This window comes from Salvelinus alpinus, chromosome 23 (genome assembly GCF_045679555.1).
Source record: "Salvelinus alpinus chromosome 23, SLU_Salpinus.1, whole genome shotgun sequence".
Taxonomy (NCBI): Eukaryota; Metazoa; Chordata; class Actinopteri; order Salmoniformes; family Salmonidae; genus Salvelinus; species Salvelinus alpinus.
The window spans coordinates 18191404-18215462 of NC_092108.1; the positions used below are offsets into that span (position 1 = coordinate 18191404).

At 41.5% G+C, this 24059-nt stretch overlaps 2 protein-coding genes and 1 non-coding gene across 4 annotated transcripts in view; 1 reads left to right on the forward strand and 2 right to left on the reverse strand.

Annotated features, from left to right (window-relative positions):
- Nucleotides 1–3174: 3174 nt before the first annotated feature.
- LOC139550387 (uncharacterized) lies at nucleotides 3175–10682 on the reverse strand. The gene is made up of 10 exons (XM_071361259.1): nucleotides 10541–10682; nucleotides 8227–8309; nucleotides 7976–8142; nucleotides 7769–7850; nucleotides 7584–7689; nucleotides 6997–7363; nucleotides 6758–6896; nucleotides 6324–6435; nucleotides 4170–4245; nucleotides 3175–4067 (listed from the first exon to the last, which is right to left on the reverse strand). The coding sequence occupies exons 2-10, from the start codon at nucleotides 8300–8302 to the stop codon at nucleotides 3969–3971; spliced, it is 1224 nt and encodes a 407-aa protein (XP_071217360.1). The 5' UTR covers nucleotides 8303–8309; nucleotides 10541–10682; the 3' UTR covers nucleotides 3175–3968.
- A 104-nt stretch (nucleotides 10683–10786) lies between these two features.
- The window catches only part of LOC139550388 (caspase-7-like), a 45850-nt gene continuing 32577 nt past the window's right edge, over nucleotides 10787–24059 (forward strand). The window contains exons 1-3 of one of the 2 annotated variants that reach the window (XM_071361264.1): nucleotides 10787–10921; nucleotides 18665–19005; nucleotides 19508–19548. In XM_071361264.1, coding sequence (XP_071217365.1) covers nucleotides 10794–10921; nucleotides 18665–19005; nucleotides 19508–19548 — 510 coding nt within the window. In that variant the 5' untranslated portion in view covers nucleotides 10787–10793. Of the gene's footprint in view, nucleotides 10922–18664; nucleotides 19006–19507; nucleotides 19549–23171; nucleotides 23503–24059 lie in introns of those variants that run through there. The other variant, XM_071361262.1, reaches the window with a different exon arrangement.
- Nucleotides 15443–15514, reverse strand: trnae-cuc (transfer RNA glutamic acid (anticodon CUC)). The gene has a single exon. It is a non-coding gene; the product is annotated as a tRNA-Glu (tRNA).

Consider the following 24059-nt stretch of genomic DNA (forward strand, 5'->3'; position numbering starts at 1 on the left):
ACATGCCAACAGGGGTCTTTTCATAGTCCCCAAATCCAGAACAAAGAAAACTTACAGCATTATATAGAGCCCTTATTGCATGGAACTTCCTTCCATCTAATATTGCTCAAACAGCAAACTTGGTTTCCAAAAACAGATAAAGCGACACCTCGCGGCACAACGCTTCTCCCCTATTTGACCTAGATAGTTTGTGTGTATGCATTGATATGTAGGCTACATGTGCCTTTTTAAAATGTATGTAGTTCTGTTCTTGAGCTGTTCTTGTCTAATGATGTTCTGTCTTACTGTATGTCATTCTGTTTTATGTTTCATGTTTAGTGTGGACCCCAGGAAGAGTAACTGCTGCTTTTGCAACAGCTAATGGGGATCCTAATAAAATACCAAATACCAAATAAGCTTGGAAAAGCGACCCTTAAACCCACTCCACTGAATAGCAGGCTAATGATTGCTTTGCAATGCTTGCAGTTAGCCACTGATACCTTTCAAACCACTCATTGTTGAATTTGCAATTTCCAACTTCTTGTGTAATGTTTATGTCCAATGACTGATAAGCACTTTGACCGATGAGCACTAGATACGTTTTATCTATAATTTCTCTTCATAATTTCTCTTCCCATGACAAGGATTGAAAAGGATTTGCCTGTAGATTGCCGACTAGATTCATGATCATGACTGCTAGTGTAACGAATCTCGTCCTCGTCTGATGAGGAATATGAAAGATCGGACCAAAATGCAGCGTGGTACGTGTCCATGTTAAATTTATTAAACTGAACACTGAAATACAAAATAACAAAGGTGACACAACGAAAAACGAAACAGTCCTATCAGGTGACACAACACAAAACAGGAAACAACTACCCACAAACACAGGTGGGAACAGGCTACCTAAGTATGGTTCTCAATCAGAGACAACGAAATGACAGCTGCCTCTGATTGGGAACCATACCAGGCCAAACACAGAAATACAAAACATAGAACGAAACATAGAATGCCCACCCCACCTCACGCCCTGACCAAACCAAAATAGAGACATAAAAAAGGAACTAAGGTCAGAACGTGACAGTACCCCCCCCCCCCCCCCCCAAAGGTGCGGACTCCGGCCGCAAAACCTGAACCTATAGGGGAGGGTCTGGGTGGGCATTTCACCGCGGTGGCGGCTCTGGTGCGGGACGTAGACCCCACTCCACCTTAGTCTTGGCCCACTTATGTGGCGACCCCCTCGCCACCGACCCCGGACTGGGGACCCTTACAGCGGGCCCCGAATAGGAGGGAGATTCTGGCAGCGCCGGACAGGCGGGAGACTCTGGCAGCGCCGGACAGGCGGGAGACTCTGGCAGCGCCGGACAGGCGGGAGACTCTGGCAGTGCCGGACAGGCGGGAGACTCTGGCAGCGCCGGACAGGCGGGAGGCTCTGGCAGCGCCGGACAGGCGGGAGGCTCTGGCAGCGCCGGACAGGTGGGCGGCTCTGGCAGCTCCGGACTGACGGGCGGCTCTGGCAGCTCCGGACTGACGGGCGGCTCTGGCAGCTCCGGACTGACGGGCGGCTCTGACAGCTCCGGACTGGAGAGAGAACCTGGAGGGAGGAGACGGAGAGACAGGCTGGTGCGTGGGGCTGCCACAGGACCCACCAGGCTGGGGAGACCTACAGGAGGCCTGGTGCGTGGAGGAGGCACCGGATGGACCGGGCTGTGGGGGAGTACTGGAGCTCTGGTGCGCAGCCTTGGCACCACTCCTCCAGGCTGGATGACCACTTTAGCCCGGACCCTCCAGAGTGCAGGCACAGGTTGAACCGGGCTGTGGGGGAGCACTGGAGATCTGGTGCATACCACTCGCACCTCTCCCTTAGGCTCAATGCCCACATTCGCCCGGCACGGACAGAGCGCAGGCATAGGGCGCACTGCACCCTCCCAGCGCCCCGGAGACACAGCACGCAGAGCCGGCGCAGGATACCCTGGGCCGAAACGGCGTACCGGAGACCAAACACGCTGAGCCGGCACAATACGCCATGGCTGGATGCCCACTCTCGCATGGCACTTGCGGGGGGCTGGCCTATAGCGCTCTGGGCTATGAGCGCGTACTGGCGACACCGTGCGCTTCACTGCATAATACGGTGCCTGACCAGTACTACGCTTCTTCCGGTAAGCACGGGGAGTTGGCTCAGGTCTATCGCCTGACTCCGCCAATCTCCCCGTGTGCCCCCCCCCCCAAAAAAAAAACATTGGGGGGCTGCCTCTCGTGCCTGTTGCGCTGCCTTACCTCATATCGCCGCCACTCAGCTTTAGCTGCCTCCAGTTCTTCTTTGGGGCGGCGATATTCCCCAGCCTGTGCCCAGGGTCCCTTGCCGTCCAATATCTCCTCCCATGTCCATTTCTCCAGATCGCGCTGCTCCTCCTTACCACGCTGCTTGGTCCTTTTTTGGTGGGTAGTTCTGTAACGAATCTCGTCCTCGTCTGATGAGGTATATGAAAGATCGGACCAAAATGCAGCGTGGTACGTGTCCATGTTAAATTTATTAAACTGAACACTGAAATACAAAATGACAAAGGTGACACAACGAAAAACGAAACAGTCCTATCAGGTGACACAACACAAAACAAGAAACAACTACCCACAAACACAGGTGGGAACAGGCTACCTAAGTATGGTTCTCAATCAGAGACAACGAATTGACAGCTGCCTCTGATTGGGAACCATACCAGGCCAAACACAGAAATACAAAACGTAGAACAAAACATAGAATGCCCACCCCAACTCACGCCTTGACCAAACCAAAATAGAGACATAAAAAAGGAACTAAGGTCAGAACGTGACAGCTAGCTTGCTAGCTAAGATTTAGAAAGTATGATGTTGACATGATCCATCCAATCAAAGCTATGGTAGATATAACGATTTGACATCATTTTATCTGTGGCCAATGACCTTGAGCCTTATTGGATGGGCACTTCTAATGTAACTCTATGGCAGCACCCAAGGGGCTTGAATTTTGCCGTGACGTGGTGTCCCCATGAGTGACAGAACACTGAGTCATACTTTCAAGGCGCAACAAGAGAACATTACCAACCCCTAAGCTCAGTATTTTCCGCTGGCTGCCCCACCACCACAGAAAGCACTGAGCTAAGTTGAAACATCTGCATTTTAGAGCTGCCTTATTCAAGAAAGCAAAAAAAGACCATGTTTGTATGAAGCTTTATTAACTCAATCATTTTTTTCAAACTGATATGTGACACATATTAATGACAAAATAACATGCAAAACAGGCACACCCCTGCTAAACAGGTGGGACTCAAAAACTGCCCTTAATGACGGGTCGCCACTGCCTCCTCTACACTACTTTTATACGCATCAATAGGGATTAAGTGAGTATAGGCAATGCCCACTGAAAAAAATGAGTATACGGTTTATACCTGCGTATACTCCACTACACCACTGTCCCTTTGTGTTTTACTAAAAGTGCACCCTCCTACATGAGTCTCTGGTATTACGGTTGCTGTCCTTTCAGAATCACGAACCTGTCACACACTGAAGTCCTATAGGTTCACCACTACATAAACATGTCTATAAAAGATAAAGGTTGTAAGATAATGTTTCAAGAAAGGAGTGTATATGTTTGAGTTTTTTTACTCCGCTGGTCTAGGGAAGAAATGACGAGTCCTCACTGTCCGAGACCGAGTCAAGACCGAGTACGAATGTAGCTGACACCAAGACAAGACCAATATGTGGTCTCGAGACTGGACTGGTCTTGGTCTCGAGTACTACAACACTGGTAGAAGCTGAGCACATTAGAACAATTCATTGAGTAGACACTAATAAGCATGTAAGAACAATGCATGTCAATAACTAGCATCCACTCTTGAAAGGATTGGATAGGTATTAACAAATGGTAATGACTGCATCTGCTAAGGGGATCATCCTTACAGATCGGCCCTTACACAGTCTATGATGATTGGGCTTTAAACAGGCCATCTTGTTTAACTGGCCAAATTCACAGGTGTTTCCTTAACTTCCTCCACCACTGTGATCTCCTCAACAAATTTGGACTGCAGGGCCTGAGGGACAAACTGTACAACCTGAAGGGAGAAAAGTTTTGTTTTAGCTCCACGAGAGGGGTTATGATATGATAGTAAACATAACAAATGTTTTGTCGCTGTGTGTGTGTTTGTTTTTTTCACCTGAAACTGGTCGTCTCTCTCCAAGAGGTGTTTAATCTTCAGTGGGGGACCAGGGATGTGGGGAAACAGACGTTCCCTGAAAACACAGACACACAGTCGCACACACACACCACAGTCAGTCAGCAGCCAGGGAATAACACCACTAATACCATAGCCACAGCCGGCCCGCTCATTAGGCAGGATTAGGTTGCCGCCTACGGCGGCAGGTTGACGAGTGCAGCATTTTCGGAGCTAAACTGACCAAGACACACCTCCAACAACAACACTTAAAACCTCACATAATTCTGCCCGAAAACGACAATTTCTCTCAACCAGTGGCATATGGGCTTTTTAAGTGAGCGCTGATGCCGCCCTGTGATAAGCGGTGCCCACTTTGTCAAAGGCAGGGGCGCAAAATGTTTAGCTTGTCCATTCCTCTCCAGGGTGCTGTTGGGGAGACAAATCGGTGCGTTGCTCTACCAACGTTGCATCAAAAAAATGATCTAACAAATAATTTAGCAGATATGGGATATGGTAGAAAGAGTATGTGGCCTTTTCTGTAGCCTACAGGCTGGAGATAAAATGTATGACAATGTAATGAGACGGACACTTTTACATCATGCAGGTTTCTCCGATAAAATAACCTAACCTAAATGCCACTCAATCAAAGAAAAAAATGTGCTGTCATGTTAACAAACAACATATCCTTAAAATAGGACAGGTCAAAGTACAATGGACTGCATGGAATGGACAATCACAACTGTTGTCCAGGAGTTTCACCCCATTGTCATGATCGGTGGTTTCAAGTGTGTATCCGTAAATTTTTGACAAGCTGATCATAGCGAAGAATAAAATACTTCTGCATTTCCCGCTATGTAAATTCATTGCAAATAGGCTCACGATAACTCTGATAAAGTTGGGTAGCTGATATTCAGAGTTTAAATAGCCAAATTGATTAGTCACAGGAATCAGGACTAATAAAGCCAATACAACGGCCTGTTTTACAAACAGTGTGCCTACCACATGGATGGGCATTCATAAAATTCCATTGGGGCTGACATGGTAGGCTACACCCCAGTAAGAACGAGTCAAATTCTTTTGGACATCTTATTTTGGTCCTGTCCAGACGTCTTTCTTTGGTGTTTTACAAACGGTATGCTTACCACATAGATGGGCATTCATAAAATAATATTTCAGGCAACACTGTAGGCTACACCCCAGTAAGCACGGACCGACGCCGACGGTTCAGATTGGTCCAGATTTGGTGCGCTCCAGACAGGCCTTGGTTTCAACGTCCACGGACATTGAAATCAATCAGATTTTGTCTGTCTATAAATTACATATTTTCAACTTTCATTCAGAACCAAAAATGCACCTGATTTCAACATCCGGAAGATACATATTTTCAGTCTATATATAGAATATATATATTTTCAATATCTGGAAAGTAAGTATTTTCAATGTTCATTCAGAACCGAAAATTAACCTGATTTCAATGTCTGGAAAATATGTATTTTTCAACGTATGGAAAATATGTATTTTAAACATACGGAAAATACATTTTCACCTTTCATTTTTTTGGGTGAGGGTATTGTGCCAGTTACTGTGCAATCACTGAATCATTTATGTTTTCCCCTTTCTCTCGTTTTCTAAGAATAAAAGGTGTTTTCCGCCTTTCGTTTGAAGGAAGTTCAGTTTCAGAGTGAAAATGTGTGTGGTCTGTGGTCAGAGACTAAAACCAAACACATCAGCACTTATTCCATGAATACTTATTCTATTAATCTATTAATCTTTCCTCTTTGTTTATCTTTCTCTGTTTGTCTGTTTGTCTGTCTGTATGTCTGTTTCTCTCTCTATCTGTTTCTCTGTCTGTCTGTTTCTCTCTCTCTCTGTCTGTCTGTCTGTCTGTTTCTCTAAATTTTTTCTCTCTCTCTCTCTCTTTTGTAAATGTATCTGTGTTTCTCTCTGTTCTATCCCCTCTCAATTTCCTTCTCTCTCCATCTCTCACTTTCTCTTTCAATTTCTGTATCCTTCTCACTCCTTCTGTCAATTTCTCAGTGTTTCACCTTCGGTCTCTCCCTTTCTCTCTCTCTCTCCATTTCCTGCTCTCTTCATCTCTCCATTTCTCTCTCTCTCCCGCCGTCTGAATAAAATTGAATGAACCCAACAGAATACCTCTGGAGTCGAATCAGCAGCAGCAGAGACAGGAGGACCATGGGTATTCCCAGAGCGATGCCAATGATCACCAGAGAGTTCAGCTGATTGGGAGATTCAAACGGGGCCACCTCTGACACACACACACACACACACACACACACACACACACACACACACACACACACACACACACACACACACACACACACACACACACACACACACACACACACACACACACACACACACACACACACACGCATTGGTGTAAACATAACAAGCAGATGGAAAAAGACAGTGAAATGTGTTTTTTAGCACTGTTAAGCATTCAGTGGTTCTCACATATTTTATTATTTTGATATTTTCTATGTTACTGTCATTGTTTTTGCTTCAGTTAGCACTTTGAGTTTGACAAGCAGATATGATTACAATATTGATGACTGCAGACTCACTGGTGGTGTTGCTCCAGCTGCTCCAGTGTTGAGATCCTCTGCAGCTATTACTCTTCTTCACCCTCATCTTCACATCGTGTGAATGTGTGGGGTCTGCGTTGGTCTCATTGTATGTCAGTCCACCCTTAAATTCCCTCACCTTACAATACACATATACACACAGCCTCTTAACAAATAGGGCCACTGCTAAACACACACACACACAACTGTCTCTCTCTCTCTTTCTCTGGTAGAATTACCTGGTCATTGATCTGTAGCTGGTAGTGGAAACAGCTGGTTTTGTTGCGTAACCGGCTGGACGGGAGACCCCACTTAACCAGCAGAACCCCCTCTCTGACCCAGGATGGGTTGATGTTGGGGGGCGGGCATAGCACATCAATATCTTTGGTCTGGTATTTATGGGTGTAGATGACCCACACGTCAGAGCATGACACGTTGAAAGTCAGGATCACAGAGGTGGCGCTGTTGTCCACACTGCCTTGGCACCCAGCAGACACATGTCCAACCACACGGTCAGCCTTACCAGTCCCTCCCTGGGCTCCTTGGCCTCCTATGGCCTCAGTGACACAGTCCACACTGGAGATTCTCTCAGCTTTCTTACACACACTGATATTCAAACATACACACACCCACACACATACAAACACACACAGCAGCGCTTAAAGCAAACACCTTGATTGAATGTTGGTGTCATGTACTAAAATGAGATTAGCATTGTATATACAGTAAAATGGTAATTACACAGTAATAACCTATGAATTGACAAGATTGTACTATTACTATTGTTAATACTTTTATTTTCTTGGATATTGTTGGAAGGGCTTACAAGACGGAGGCATAGGATTGGCTGTCGTTAGGGAGACCATGGAAATTCCAGGAGCAGTTGAGTTGATTGGTAGGGTAGATAAGACAGTGGGCCTGTTCACCTGGAGCTACAGACAGGATTCAGTGTGTGTGTATCCATGTGCACCTGTGTGAGTGTGTCTCTGTGTCTTTGTGCATGTGTCTTACTGTCTGCTAGGTTGCAAGTGTTTTTGTAGTCCTCTCCCTGAACCAGCTGCATAACACCATCAGAATCCCTCTGGTACACCCTCTGAAAGAAAGAAAGAAAGAAAGAAAGAAAGAAAGAAAGAAAGAAAGAAAGAAAGAAAGAAAGAAAGAGAATCTGTAAATCTGAGCTGTTTTAAGACAGGCCTCAGATTATCATAAGGCTCTCACCTTATCCAACTCGTCATCCTGACAGGGGTCTGAGGGAAGTGGTTCTTGTTCTTCTTCTAGGCTCTGGTGTGTGTGTGTATCAGGGCTTTGGGTCTCAACTGGTCCTAAAGTAACTGTCTCAGCCGTCGGTGCTGTCATAGAGACACTTGGCTCAGTCGTTTGAGATACTGTCATACACAGACACAGAACTCAGTTAGGCAGGGTAAACACATTCAAGATAGATATTGATCAAACACACATTCATCAATCACCTCTCTCTGTACTCCCAAGGGCATGCAGTGCCACAGCACAGACCCAGAGCAGTGTGAACACCAGACATTGCACCATTGCAAACCTGGGAGAAAAACACAGACACACAGATATAACACCATGGTAAAAACATGACCACTTCAGCAGTTTCACTTAGACCCGATGAGCTTATATGGTCATAGAGTTCGTTTTTTTATTGGTTTGGTGCTATTTTCACAAGTGTGAGGTGAATTTTCACAACTCATAGTGCAAAACCCCAAACTGGTAACACTTGTAACGCAGCAAGTATCATATTCATTTTTTTTGAAGACCTCTTTCATCACACAACCATTGATCCAAAATATAAGTTTACTGTGAAATACCATGAAAACATTGATTTAATCACCAAAACACAACATAATGATATCTTCTCAATGTACTTGTTTTAACAACAAATTAATCCAATAGCAAAAAAAGTCACGATACATGTTTCAAAATATCCCTTTGAATGCAATATGCTACAATACATTAAATGACAATACATTACACTGTTTTCACATTAGGCAATATACTTACACTTCCCATTACAATTGACTGAACATAACATTTCCATCCTTGCAAAGGTGTGATCATTGAAGACATTTTTCACAATCATTGATGCAAAAAATAAATGTATTGTTCAGATATAATTACATCATAGGTGTACTGTAATCAAATTAAATAAACATAATGTTTAGCAGGCAGTAGTTTGCATTAAGCCTATCTTGAGCTTTTGGCCATAGGTTCTCATCCACATTGCATTAAATGTCCTCATTATTCACACACCTGGTGGAAAAACAGCTGGAGGAGGGCAGTATGCTAATTTTATTTAACCTTTATTTAACTAGGCAAGTCAGTTAAGAACATATTCTTAGTTTCAATGACAGCCTAGGAACAGTGGGTTAACTGCCTGTTAACTGCCTTTCGGTTACTAGTCCAACGCTCTAACCACTTGGCTGCACTGCCGCCCCGATGAGGATGGCAATCATACATCTTCACCTGTATTGTAACCATGTATTGTATTTGACAGTATTTTATTGTAATCTTGTATTGTATCATACAGTATTGTATTGTACTTATGTATTGTAGTGGTCTTGTATGTGGCTCAGTTCATAAGAGCATGGCACTAGCAACACCAGAGTTGTAAACTTGATTCCCACTTGGGTCACATATGAAAATGTATGTGACTTTGTATAAAAGCGTCTGCTATGTGAATGGGACATACTACGGTATTACAGTACTGTATCAAAAAGACCGCAGCAACTTCCTTTTGGATGCAGGTTTACTGTATAGGGGATGCATTTGTTACATACAGTATATTATTTTCAATATCAGATTATTTTTATATATTTTTTACTGTGAAGTAAAATCATAATAGTTATAATCATAATAGTACATTACAGTATATATCATACTTTATATGTTTCTACTTTAGACATACATTTTCATTATGTAGTTATCAAAATCTTTAGTAGGAAAACCAGTTTAAAATCTATAGGTTTAACAAATCGTTAAGTGTTTATCAATTAAGAGCAGTGAGATTGACTAACAGTAAAACGTATTTAGCAAATGAGAAGAGAATCATATTAAAATGAATTTGAGCATTGCATTGTGAAAGGCAACTACTTTATATGAACATGTATTGCAATGTGAAACATATTTCTAGATAAAACACTGATTCATTTTGGTGAAAAGGTGAATGTATGATTTTGTGTGTTGTACTTAGTCAATTAAAAATGTGCTTAAAGTTTAGAATTTTGTACCAAGAGTTGTGAAAATGTATCACATTATTGTGAAAATTGCACCAAAGAAATTGAAAAAAAAAATGTAACTGTCCTTCTACATCACGGATAGGCAACAACTCAAGACACATTAGGACTTCAAAATTCAACAGAGGGCCACATATTTAGTATTTTTTGTTCTACATACTTTCCATCAGGTTTTAGACATTCTAATGTAGCCTGGAGTAGTTTTTTAATCATGTCATTCCCTGGGCTTTATAGCTGCTGTAGAGGTTTTCTGAGGTATACATCTAGGACCAGCAACAACATCAAATCATCACCATATCCATTAGGGGGGTACCTACCAGACTGATCTTGGATCAGTGTTTAGGAGTAACTGGATTATATACTCATGGGTTTAAGATAGTTGAGAAACACAAATATTAAATTGGCCCCTTAACATTGAACACGTCAAAAGTTCAAAGCACAAAAAATGTGTTTGTCTTAAGTTTTAATAAAGAGGTAGGAAAGAGGTTAAACATTTTGGTCTCATTATATCAGGATAAAAGTAACATACCGCTTGTGTTTCGCTGAATATACTCCTTGGTTTGGTCTTGATGCCGTTAAGTGTCAGAAGAAAGCGTGTTGACACACAGTGTGACGGCATGGGGAGTTAAAAGTGATCATTACTGGAAGTCTGACACACAGGAAACTACAGCAGCCACTCAGGGCCTTTCTTCCTTTCCTTGAAGTAGGCCACGCCTACTAACTGCTCTGACGTGATAGGAAAGGGGAAGGGGATGCCTAGTCAGTTGAATGCAAACAACTGAATGCATTCAACCAAAGTGTGTCTTCTGCATTTAACCCAACCCTCGACCTATGGAATTCATACTTTTTTCACCAAGATCCATAATGTAGCCTACGTAGCCCTTTGCTTTCACCTATCCAGCTATATCAGGTCAGTGGCTAATGGCTTCTTCAAGGAAGGGAGGAAGAAGGATGCAAAATGACCTTAGGGGAATTCAGCCAGGTGGATATGATCTCAGATATGATCAATAGCAATGCTTGTTAAAAATTCAATACAAGTAGGGTGATGTGCCTTTTATTGGTCTGACAAGAGAAAATCTAAACTATTGGTCCTAAACTATTGTTACTAAGTCCTTGTTCTTGTAGTACTATATCCTGTTCCTTTTTTCTTGTAGTACTGTTATTAGTACTGTTATTAGTACTGTTATTTGAGTGAATTCAGAAAAAGTGGGATACTTTTTGCATTTCTTTCTTCTGTAACCTCTTCAGACATCTATCCAACATACAGTGCCTTCGGAAAGTATTCAGACCCCTTTTTCCACATTTTGTTACGTTACAGCCTTATTCTACAATTGATTAAATATAACTTTTTTCTCAGCAATCTACACACAATACCCCACACTTGACAAAGCGAAAACAGGTTTTTAGACATTTTTGCAAACGTAATAAAAATGTAAAACAGAAATACCTTATTTACATAAATCACAGACAGTGTCACCAGCAAAACACCCCCACACCATAATAATCTGATTTGTTAAAAAAAAAAAAATGACTACATGATTCCATATGTATTATTTTATAGTATTGATATATTCACTATTATTCTACAATGTAGAAAGAAAAACCCTTGAATGAGTAGGTGTTCAAAAACTTTTGACCAGTAGTGTATATCAGGTACCACAGTTGACAGTGCATGTCAGAATAAAAACCAAGCCATATGAGGTCGAAGGAATTGTCCGAAGAGCTCCGAGACAGGATTGTGTCGAGTCGCAGATCTGGGGAAGGGTACCAAAAACTATTTGCAGCATTGAAGGTCCCCAAGAATGCATTGGCCTCCATCATTCTTAAATGGAAGAAGTTTGGAACCACCATGACTCTTCCTAGAGCTGGCCACCTGGCCAAACTGAGCAAATCGGGGGAGAAGGGCCTTTGTCAGGGAGGTGACCAAGAGTTTGCCAAAAGGCACCTAAAGACTCAGACCATGAGAAACAAGATTCTCTGGTCTGAAGAAACCAAGATTGAACTCTTTGGCTTGAATGCCAAGCGTCACGTCTGGAGGAAACCTGGCACCATCCCTATGGTGAAGCATGGTGGTGGCAGCATCATGCTGTGGGGATGTTTTTCAACGGTAGGGACTGGGAGACAAGTCAGGATCGAGGCAAAGATGAACGGAGCAAAGTACAGAGGGATCCTTGATGAAAACCTGCTGCAGAGCGCTCAGGACCTCAGACCGGGGCAAAGGTTCACCTTCCAACAGGGCAACGACCCTAAGCACACAGCCAAGACAACGCAGGAGTGGCTTCAGGACAAGTGTCTGAATGTCCTTGAGTGGCCCAGCCAGAGTCCGGACTTGAACCCGATCAAACGTCTCTGGAGAGACCTAAAAATAGCTGTGCAGCAACGCTCCCCATCATCCAACCTGACAGAGCTTGAGAGGATCTGCAGAGAGGAATGGGAGAAACTCCCAAATACAGGTGTGCCAAGGATGTAGCGTCACACCCAAGAAGACTTGAGGCTGTATTCGCTGCCAAAGGTGCTTCCACAAAGTGCTGAGTAACGGGTCTGAATACTTATGTAAATGTAATTTCAGATTTTTATTTTTAATACATTTGCAAACATTTCTATAAACCTGTTTTTGCTTTGTCATTATGGGGTATTGTGTGTAGATTGATGAAGGGGAAAAAAACGATTTAAGCAATTTTAGAATAAGGCTGTAACGTAACAAAATGTGGAAAAAGTCAAAGGGTCTGAATACTTTCCGAATGCACTTTATTAGCCCAACACATTATATTTTTTTCTGAAATCCTCAGATGTTTCCTAATCACACAAAATGTAATTTAATTGTCATCGGGGTACAATTAAGCCGGTAATAATGGTGTCCCAGTTCATCCAACCTACTGTCCCAGTCTACCAAATGCGAACTGAAAATATGTTGTTGCCTCATTGTATACAAATGGGTGTGTCATGCAGATTGTAATATATCAACATTAAATGTTTTTGTTGTGTGATTAGGAAACATCTTGAGGATTTCAGAAATGTATCATGTGTTGGCCTAATATGTTGGATAGATGTTGAAAGAGTTTACAGAAGACATAAATGCAGAAAGTGTCCCACTTTTTTGGTTTGTCCCCATAGGCGAACCCTTTTTGATGCTAGAATTAATATTATCTCCTGTATATGGTTTACCTAAGGACCCTCTATGAATGGTTGTGCCTAGAATCAGCTACGAAGAGTTCTACCAATAACCATTTTATCAGGGTTATTTTAGTCTGACTACAAAGACTACCTCAATGATCTAAACTAGAACAACCATCTCAGTAACAGGTCCAATAAGCAATTACTGCATTTACCAACAGATTGGTTTAGTTTAAAAAATATATGTTATTTATCTTTGTGTAGCATAAAATGTATCAACCAATCAATGTACATGCAAAACCAGATATTAAAACAATTCTAAAAATCACCCTGCAGTAGAGCATGCTGGTAAATACTGTATGATACACAGTTGAAGTCGGAAGTTTATATACACTTAGGTTGGAGTCATTAAAACTCGTTCTTCAACCACTCCACAAATTTCTTGTTAACAAACTATAGTTTTGGCAAGTCGGTTAGGACATCTACTTTTTGCATGACACAAGTAATTTTTCCAACAATTGTTTACAGACAGATTACTTCACTTATAATTCACTGCATCACAATTCCAGTGGGTCAGAAGTTTACATACACTAAATTGACTTTGCCTTTAAACAGCTTGGAAAATTCCAGAAAATTATGTCATGGCTTTAGAAGCTTCTGATAGGCTAATTGACATAATTTGAGTCAATTGGGGGTGTACCTGTGGATGTATTTCAAGGCCTACCTTCAAACTCAGTGCCTCTTTGCTTGAGAAAATCAAAAGAAATCAACCAAGACCTCAGAAAAATAATTGGAGACCTCCACAAGTCTGGTTCATCCTTGGGAGCAATTTCCAAACGCCTGAAGGTACCACGTTCATCTGTATAAACAATAGTATGCAAGAATAAACACCATGGGACCATGCAGCCGTTATACTGCTCAGGAAGGAGACACGTTCTGTCTCCTAGAGATGAACGTACTTTGGTGCGAAAGTGCAAATCAATCCCAGAACAAAAGCAAAGGACCTTGTGAAGATGCTGGAGGAAACAGGTACAAAAGTATCTATATCCACAGTAAAACGAGTCATATATCGACATAACCTGAAAGGCCGCTCAGCAAGGAAGAAGCCACTGCTCCAAAACCACTGCTCCAAAAAAAACAGACTACGGTTTGCAACTGCACATGGGGACAAAGATCGTACTTTTTGAAGAAATGTTCCCTGGTCTGATGAAACAAAAATAGAACTGTTTGGCCATAATGACCATCGTTATGTTTGGAGGAAAAAGGGGGAGGCTTGCAAGCCGAAGAACACCATCCCAACCGTGAAGCACAGGGTTGGGGGTGCTTTGCTGCAGGAGAGGCTGGTGCACTTCATAAAATAGATGGCATCATGAGGACGTGGATATATTGACGCAACATCTCAAGACATCAGTCAGGAAGTTAAAGCTTGGTCGCAAATGGGTCTTCCAAATGGACCCCAAGCATACTTCCAAAGTTGTGGCAAAATGGCTTAAGGACAAGAAAGTCAAGGTATTGGAGTGACCATCACAAAGCCCTGGCCTCAATCCCATAGAAAATGTGTGGGCAGAACTGAAAAGGCGTGTGCGACCAAGGAGGCCTACAAACCTGACTCAGTTACACCAGCTCTGTCAGGAGGAATGGGCCACAATTCACCCAATTTATTATGGGAAGCTTGTGGAAGGCTACCCTAAACATTTGACCCAAGTTAAACAATTTAAAGGCAATGCTACCAAGTACTAATTGAGTGTATGTAAACTTCTGACCCACTGGGAATGTGATGAAAGAAATAAAAGCTGAAATAAATCATTCTCTCTACTATTGTTCTGACATTTCACATTCTTAAAATCAATTGGTGATCCTAACTGACCTAAGGCAGGGAATTTGTCTAGGATTAAATGTCAGGAATTGTGAAAAACGGAGTTTAAATGTATTTGGCTAAGGTGTATGTAAACTTCCGTATGGTTCTATGTAGCAGCCCTCTTGCCTTCTAAAGAACCCTTCTTGCCTTCCAAAGAATCATCAAAGAACCCTTTCTTCCAAAAAACAGTTCTTAGGATGTTGAAGGTTCTAGGTAGAACCCTGTTCTTCTGCAATTAACCATTTTTTTCTAAGCGTAAACCCTAGGCAATAACATGCTGAAAAACACAGAAAAAAATATTTGTAACAAAGGGGTGTAACCAAACCTTCTAAACGTATCCATCAGTTTTCCCCAACGTTGAGGAATGCAAGCCTACGTGTTGTTTAATTATTACATGCAGGCAAATACTGTACTTTTGATTGAGTGCGCAGGCTAGTGGATAAAATAGAAAAATACATGTTCCCTGACCGGGAATCGAACCCGGGCCGCGGCGGTGAGAGCGCCGAATCCTAACCACTAGACCACCAGGGAATCCATTCAGACAATCTACAGTACATATTTTGTCTGTCACCAATTCTATGTCAAGTTTGGTCAGTAGCTGACAAAAGTCGATATTTGGCTTTGGCGAGGGGAACAGACAGGAGTTGACACTTGCTTGTGTCAACTTACGAAAGCTAACGTTAGCTATCTATCTAGGCTGCTACCCATGCTTTCACGCGCTAACGTTACTTAATACTGTACGTTTTACACTAACGTTAGCTACCTAAACGTATTATTATTGTGCATGTTGTTAAGTTAGCTACATAGCTAACTAGATAGTCTTCATTGTTGAACTGTGTATTTGAAGAAAGCTTGTTACATTGTTACCAAAGAGACCTAGCTATGTGTTGCCTTCAATTTGTAACATTGTATTCGAGAGGTAATAATGAAGTGTGGGGCAAGACCCCTGGAGGGAGTCTGAATAATTGCAAATGGCGTCCCATAGACTAGAATGCATAATGTACAGTATGTTAGAATCTCCATCATCTTCAAATAGGCTATCTATAACTTGTATTAGTCATTGCCTTTGGAACTTGTCCCATTCTTGGAATTTTTTAAAACGTCGATGGAACAGGACAGGTTTTATTAATGCAGTTATGAAGTGCGCATACGACTAAGGTTAACCCAACTGGCCGGCTGATGGCGCTATTATTCCACCTACTACGGAGTCCATGGACTGCAATGGCATAGCTCAAACTTCATCTGACAGTTCTACTACGGAAAAGCCAGAGACAGCGAGACACCTTGACAAGAACCCTACCTCAGATGACCAGTCAAGCCATTCACTTTCTAATGACTGTCTATCTCATGATGTTGTTTTTCTAAATTACTAGTATTTTTTGTGTGCCTTTGAAGCGCTTTGAGATTCTTTGAAAAGCGCTATATAAATTGAAGAAATTATTATTATTATTAATTTTACATTGTTTGTCATCTGCATCCAACTGGAGTCTATGCACTCTAGCAGGCGGTGGGAAATTGTGTTTTATTAAGACATGTTTTTCAAACTCAACATTAAAGCTAGCTAAGGAGGAAATCTACGTCCTTGCAGCCTGAATGGATGATGTTTTATACTGAACAAAATATGAACACAATATGCGACAATTTCAAAGATTTTGCTGAGTTACAGTTCATATAAGGAAATCAGTCAATTGAAATATAGTAATTAGGCCATAGGCCCACCCACTGGGGAGCCAGGCCCACCCAATGGGAATGAATTTTTCCCTACAAGAGGCTTTATGACAGACAGAAATACTCCTCAGCACCCCGTCCCCCCATTCCCTCAGACGAGGTGAAGAAGCCGGATGTGGAGGTCCAGGGGCTGCGTGGTTACATGTGATCTGCAGTTGTGAGGCCCGGTTGGACGTACTGCCAAATTCTCTAAAACGATGTTTGAGGTGGCTTATGGTAGAGAAATTAACATTGAATTCTCTGGCAACAGCTCTGGTGGACATTCCTGCAGTCATCATGACAATTGCACACTCCCTCAAAACTTGAGACATCTGTGGCATTGTATTGTATGACAAAGCTGCACATTCTAGAGAGGCCAGCAGCATACCACCCTGCATACCACTGCTGGCTTGCTTCTGAAGCTAAGCAGGGTTGGTCCTGGTCAGTCCCTGGATGGGAGACCAGGTGCTGCTGGAAGTGGTGTTGGAGGGCCAGTAGGAGGCACTCTTTCCTCTGGTCTAAACAAAGATCCCAATGCCCCAGGGCAGTGATTGGGGACACTGCTCTGTGTAGGGTGCCGTCTTTCGGATGGGACGTTAAACGGGTGTCCTGACTCTCTGAGGTCATTAAAGATCCCATGGCACTTATCGTAAGAGTAGGGGTGTTAACCCCGGTGTCCTGGCTAAATTCCCAATCTGGCCCTCAACCATCACGGTCACCTAATAATCCCCAGTTTACAATTGGCTCTTTCATCCCCCTCCTCTCCCCTGTAACTATTCCCCAGGTCGTTGCTGCAAATGAGAATGTGTTCTCAGTCAACTTACATGGTAAAATAAATAAAAAAATATATATATAATGTCCCCAGCACAAGGGGCACCTGTGTAATGATCATGCTGTTTAATCAGCTTCTTGATATGCAAAACCTGTCAAGTGGATGGATTATCTTGACAAAGGCTAAAATGCTCACTAACAGGGACGTAAACAAATTTGTGCACAACATTTGAGAGAAATAAGCTTTTGTGGGTATGGAACATTTCTGGGATTGTTTATTTCAGCTCATGAAACGTGGGACCAAAACTTTACATGTTGCGTTTATATTTTTGTTCAGTGTATGTACAACCCGGTATGACAGGAGTGTATAGCCGGCTGCATAGACTCCAGTTGAAAGCAGACAGAGAGGAAGAGACAAAGCGAGAAGGATAACTGGGCCCAGAATATTGTCTTCTCTTGCAGGTGGCTTTTTTAATTTTTTCACTCACCAAGCGAGGACTTTTGAATGGAGGTTGATGAGTGTCTAATTTGGTTAACACAAAAAATGTATGGCTTATTTGCTATGTGTTGCTTATTTGACTGAATAGATGTTTCGTAATGATTAGGATGTTAAGAGTGTACTGATATAAGTAGGACGCGTGACATCACTGCAACAGAAGAAAAAAACTTTATTTCGGGGTCGTCATTATTTACCACAGCCACAAAGTCATAAACCCCGTCTATTTCTAAAATGTATATTCTTAAAATGTGATTTTTAACCTAACCACACTGCTAACATTATGCCTAACCTTAACTTTAAATTAAGACCAAAAAGCATATTTTTGTTTTCATGATTTTTTACGATGTAGCCAATTTTGACTACGTGGTTGTGTTAACTAGTGGAAACCGTTGTGCCTGTTGTTCACATGCATATCTGCCCTCTCATTGACTAGAATGGTCCCACCTGATCTTGCCTCCTCCCAACTGCATTCCATTTTTTAATACATTTATTTTGATTTGTAGAGCGGCCACTAGAGTATCTGGTCAATATAATGGATAATCTGTGACGCAGAAACAAACTATGTAAAGGAAATTATTGCGCCATCTGGAGGCCGGTTGGACTAGACCCAGGTCACATCAGCATAAATTGGCTTGGCCATTGAGATGCATCTGACACATTATGTTTCATATCATCAACATTCTCCTTGTCTTTCTCTCTCTAAGGTCCATCATGCAGATGCTGAGAGAGAAGAAGACTTTGTTAACGGAGATCCTGTCTGCGGAATCCAGCTACATCCTTCAACATGTGCAGCAGGAGGAAATAGTGACTAATCGTGACTACAACAACCTAAACATCCCCAATCAGTCCGATGAGAAGACTGTCGTCAACCTGCTGGATAAAGTGATGAATAAAGGAGACACAAAATGCTGTGAACTCGTGAACCTGCTACAGAAACCACATATTATAAAAAACTACCCTAGACTGGAGGAAATATTCAACAACCACACAGAACCCAGTGACCACACCTTCAACCCAGCCCCAACAATCCCAATTCCCTGTACAGGTACCACACACACTGACTACTTGTACAACTAGCTTTGCACCACGACTCTGTCATTGTTTACTGACACAACCACCAGACAGTACATATAACACACTACATGACAACACTCATTTAAATCAAATCAAATTTTATTTGTCACATACACATGGTTAGCAGATGTTAATGTGTAGCAAAATGCTTGTGCTTCTAGTTCCAACCATGCAGTAATATCTAACAAGTAATCTAACAATTTCACGACAACTACCTTATACACACACAAGTGTAAAGGAATTAATTAGAATATGTACATAAAGATATATGAATGAGCGATGGCCGCACGGCATAGGCAAGATGCTGTAGATGGTGTAGAGTACAGTATATACACATGAGATGAGTAATGTAGGGTTTGTAAACATTATATAAAGTGGCATTGTTTAAAGTGGCTACAGATCAATCAACTGACATCAGTGCTACTGTTCTACTGTATTAGATAGCTGGTGTCAGGTATTTCTGTGTTTTCTAGATACTTCTGACCTGGAAAAAGGGGTCACTAGTGGCGATGAGGTGATAACCCCTCTATCTACATTTAAAGTGTTTATTAACTACATATATTACACCTCATATAGTTCAGAGCAAATACACAAGTCAACAATATACAATAATACACAGAAACAAAACTTAACCTGTCTTCTTATCGCAACACAACTTTCCTTCAGCACACACAGCTGACACTGTTGTTGACACACACAAAGCGCTTATTCACCAGTCAATGAAGCCTCCATTCAAGCCAAACCTAATACTATGAAAAGTTTGTATTTTTACGATTAGTGCTCTATTTTAACCTCTACAGGATCTGTGGGTTCCCCGCGAGACAGTTGAGCTAACGTAGGCTAATGTGATTAGCATGAGGTTGTAAGTAACAATAACATTTCCCAGGACATAGACATATCTGATATTGGCAGAAAGCTTAAATTCTTGTTAATCTAACTGCACTGTCCAATTTACAGTATCTGTTACAATGAAAGAATACCATGCTATTGTTTGAGGAGAGTGCACAGTTATGAACTTGAAAATGTATTAATAAACCAATTAGGCACATTTGGGTAGTCTTGATACAACATTTTGAACAGATATGCAATGGTTCATTGGATCAGTCTAAAACGTTGTACATACACTGCTGCCATCTAGTGGCCAAAATCTAAATTACGCCTGTGCTGAAATAATACATTATGGCCCTTCTCTTGCATTTCAAAGAGGATGGTTAAAAAAAAAATAAACGCATGTTTTTTTCTTTGTATTATCTTTTACCAGATCTAATGTGTTAGATTTTCCTACATTAATTTAACATTTCCACAAACTTCAACGTGTTTCCTTTCAAATGGTATCAAGAATATGCATATCCTTGCTTCAGGTCCCAAGCTACAGGCAGTTAGATTTGGGTATGTCGTTTTAGGCGAAAATTGAGAATAAAAGGGGCGGATCATTTTAACAAACCTAACGCAATGGCCAATCTATACGCTGGCGGTAGCGCTATAGGTTCGGGGGGTGTCAGGAATATTTATGACATTTTCACAACCACAGTTATGGTGCCGTTGCGGTGGGTGGCGCGAAAGGGCTGGGTTTTAATGAATAAATACATTGTGGGTGTGTCGAGGCTTGGCCCGTCACTGGCTGGCCAATCATAAAATGCTCCATGGCTGAATTTGTGGTTTCATCCTTTTGTGTATTTATGGTATTTTATGCATTGCGTTGTTATCAACTCCAATTTGAATGTTAGTCCGTTATAGCCTAGTTCTTAAATTGTCTGCCCCATATTGGAAAAATATGTTGAACATGTTTGGGGTCCACATTGTTCTAATTGTATTGCTTCAATATGGAAATAAATTGTCAACCATAGGCTATAGCATTTCCACTGATACTAAATAAGATTGGGTCAGAAGCCTTATATCATAAATCGCTTCTATGGTTCCATGGCACTATGTGCACACCTAGGCCCAAATGTCTGCGCATAACATTCGCACGTCAATACAAACTACTAGGCTCCTATCAATTGTATCGTTGACTATGTGCGTAACAGATTCTCAAAGAAATCTGCCGTTGATGTGGCATTATAGAAGGATTTAACAGTTTGTAGGAGCGTTCGTGTCTTTGGTAATATGACAAGTGGCACTCTTTGAAAATGGGGGTGGATAGTTCCACTTTGAAAATGGGGGTGGATAGTTCCACACAGGCCGTGAATAGGTCTAATCATATGAGTCTAGCTACATTCCAGTGGTGACATTCTCAATTTATCACTTTTCAATTATGAGACAGGAACCACCATTACTGTTGGTATCTTTATTTACCAGTTTGCTATATTTACATGTATGTGATATTTTATATGATTTATGTAAGGTAGGCTGTATAAGGCAGCTGGGACGATGCGCCATTTTATGTTATTGATACAGAATATCCCCAGGGATATACCAAAAGTGCAGTGGCATTGCTGCAGCTTAATAAACACAACTAGACAAGATTTACTTTAACCAAAATAGCAATGTATTTGAAATCATCAATCATCAAGTTTGCAGACGACACTACAGTGGTAGGCTTGATTACCAACAACGACGAGACGGCCTACAGCGAGGAGGTGAGGGCCCTCAGGAAAATAACCTCACACTCAACGTCAACAAAACAAAGGAGATGATCGTAGACTTCAGGAAACAGCAGAGGGAGCACCCCCTTATCCACATCGACGGGACAGTAGTGGAGTGGGTAGTAAGTTTTAAGTTCCTCGGCGTACACATCACGGACAAACTGAATTGGTCCACCCACACAGACAGCGTGGTGAAGAAGGCGCAGCAGCGCCTCTTCAACCTCAGGAGACTGAAGAAATTCGGCTTGTCACCAAAAGCACTCACAAACTTTTACAGATGCACAATCGAGAGCATCCTGTTGGGCTGTATCACCGCCTGGTACGGCAACTGCTCCGCCCACAACCGTAAGGCTCTCCAGAGGGTAGTGAGGTCTGCAAAATGCATCACCGGCGGCAAACTACCTGCCCTGCAGGACACCTACACCACCCGATGTCACAGGAAGGCCATAAAGATCATCAAGGACAACAACCACCCAAGCCACTGCCTGTTCACCCCGCTATCACCCAGAAGGCGAGGTCAGTACAGGTGCATCAAAGCAGGGACCGAGAGACTGAAAAACAGCTTCTATCTCAAGGCCATCAGACTGTTAAACAGCCACCACTAACATTGAGTGGCTGCTGCCAACATACTGACTCAACTACAGCCACTTTAATAATGGAAAATGTATGTAAAAAATGTATCACTAGCCACTTTAAACAATGCCACTTAATATAATGTTTACATACCCTACATGACTCATCTCATATGTATATACTGTACTCGACACCATCTACTGCATCTTGCCTATGCCATTCTGTACCATCACTCATTCATATATCTTTATGTACATATTCTTCATCCCTTTACACTTGTGTGTATAAGGTAGTTGTTGTGAAATTGTTAGGTTAGATTACTCGTTGGTTATTACTGCATTGTTGGAACTAGAAGCACAAGCATTTCGCTACACTCGCATTAACATCTGCTAACCATGTGTATGTGACAAATAAAATTTGATTTGATTTGAAATGTGAAGATAGAACACTGAATCATCATGTTATGTAATCAAGTGGAGTTTCATAGCAAGAATAACATTTTATTGGTATCTCAACCCATAGTTTCAAGCTCACTTTGTTCCATGTTTTTATGTTATCCCATCTACTTATAACAGAATGTTTTACTATAATGTTTTCTGACCTGACTTTCCTGTCACATTGAAATATTTTATACCTGAAAATAAATATTTATCTTTTACCAATAGTTGAATTGCAGAAGTGTTTTTATATCATACTCCTTAGAATTAATCTGCATCTCTTTGAACTTAAAAAAATGTGAAACGTAATAGAAAAAATACACATATTTAACTGACCTTCTCCTGTGTTTAGAATAGTATTTATGTAGACAAAGTAAAACGAATTGTTTTTTTCGTGTTTATTGGATAGGGCACAGTCTACAGAGAGAGAGGAATGAAACATATTGCGTATAGGATTTGCTTTGAACATAATTTGACAAATATCTACAGTGGGCTCGCGGGGCGGATACTGCGATTTCTAAAATACTTTCCGGGTTTTTGCAGAAATGTAGTGTTGGCAGAAATCAGTATACCCGGTATGGCAATGGAAGCTTTGCGCGTAAACTGTCATTAATTTACGCACGCTCAGAATACATTCTATTCTTTATCGTCCATTAATTACATGGAATGGAATAATGTGACTACGATTGGTCAAGAACGGCCTATTAAACGTGACTTCATTGAATGCGCACATGTGTATCCTATAGGTGTTACATAAGACACAAACGAAAGTGAAATTAAACGACAAGCAGGGTGACACGATCTATAGCAGGCTAGGCTATCTATTCAAGAGGCATCAATTGAGTTGTGTGACTGCGTTTTACTCCAAGCAAGGTAGGAAAAATTATTGTGGTTTAGGCTTAAATAGTAAAAGCAGGCTGAACTGAGTAGCCTAAAGGAGAAAAGAAGTCTATATTTTTGTGATATCGCCGGCAATGATGACTATAGTCGAGTTCGACTTGTATTAATCGAAAGAAACGATACATATAGTTTTTTACGCCTCTGTAAATCAAGGCTTGTGCATTTTATAAGAAACGATACAAGTATTCCAGAAAAACAAACCCTTTAATTACTGTTGAATTACAGTAATTAAATAGCATCTAATGTGATGTCTTAAACGAAGGACATTCGTTTAGACGCGTTCATTTTTCAGATGTAAAAACTATAGACCTGGAGTGCAAATGACACAGCCATGGGTAGTTCATTTCTAGACTGTTACACAATAATCTGTTTTTAGAATGATATACTAGAATGTTACTCTACGTTACACTTTTCACTAGAATGTTACACTATTAATAATGTTAAGTAAGGGTTAATTCTTGTCGTGTCCTGTATATATATATATTTACACCTTTCTTCGCATATCTTTATATATTTTATTATCCAAGAAC

Bases quoted from the DNA above. Each gene is read 5' to 3' on its own strand.
- LOC139550387 (XM_071361259.1), bottom strand. From the start codon at position 8,302: ATGGTGCAATGTCTGGTGTTCACACTGCTCTGGGTCTGTGCTGTGGCA. The intron at 6,436-6,757 runs GTGAGTCTGCAG...TGTGTGTGTCAG, and splicing joins CAGCTGGAGCAACACCACCA to AGGTGGCCCCGTTTGAATCT. The intron at 4,068-4,169 runs GTGAAAAAAACA...TTCTCCCTTCAG, and splicing joins AGAGAGACGACCAGTTTCAG to GTTGTACAGTTTGTCCCTCA.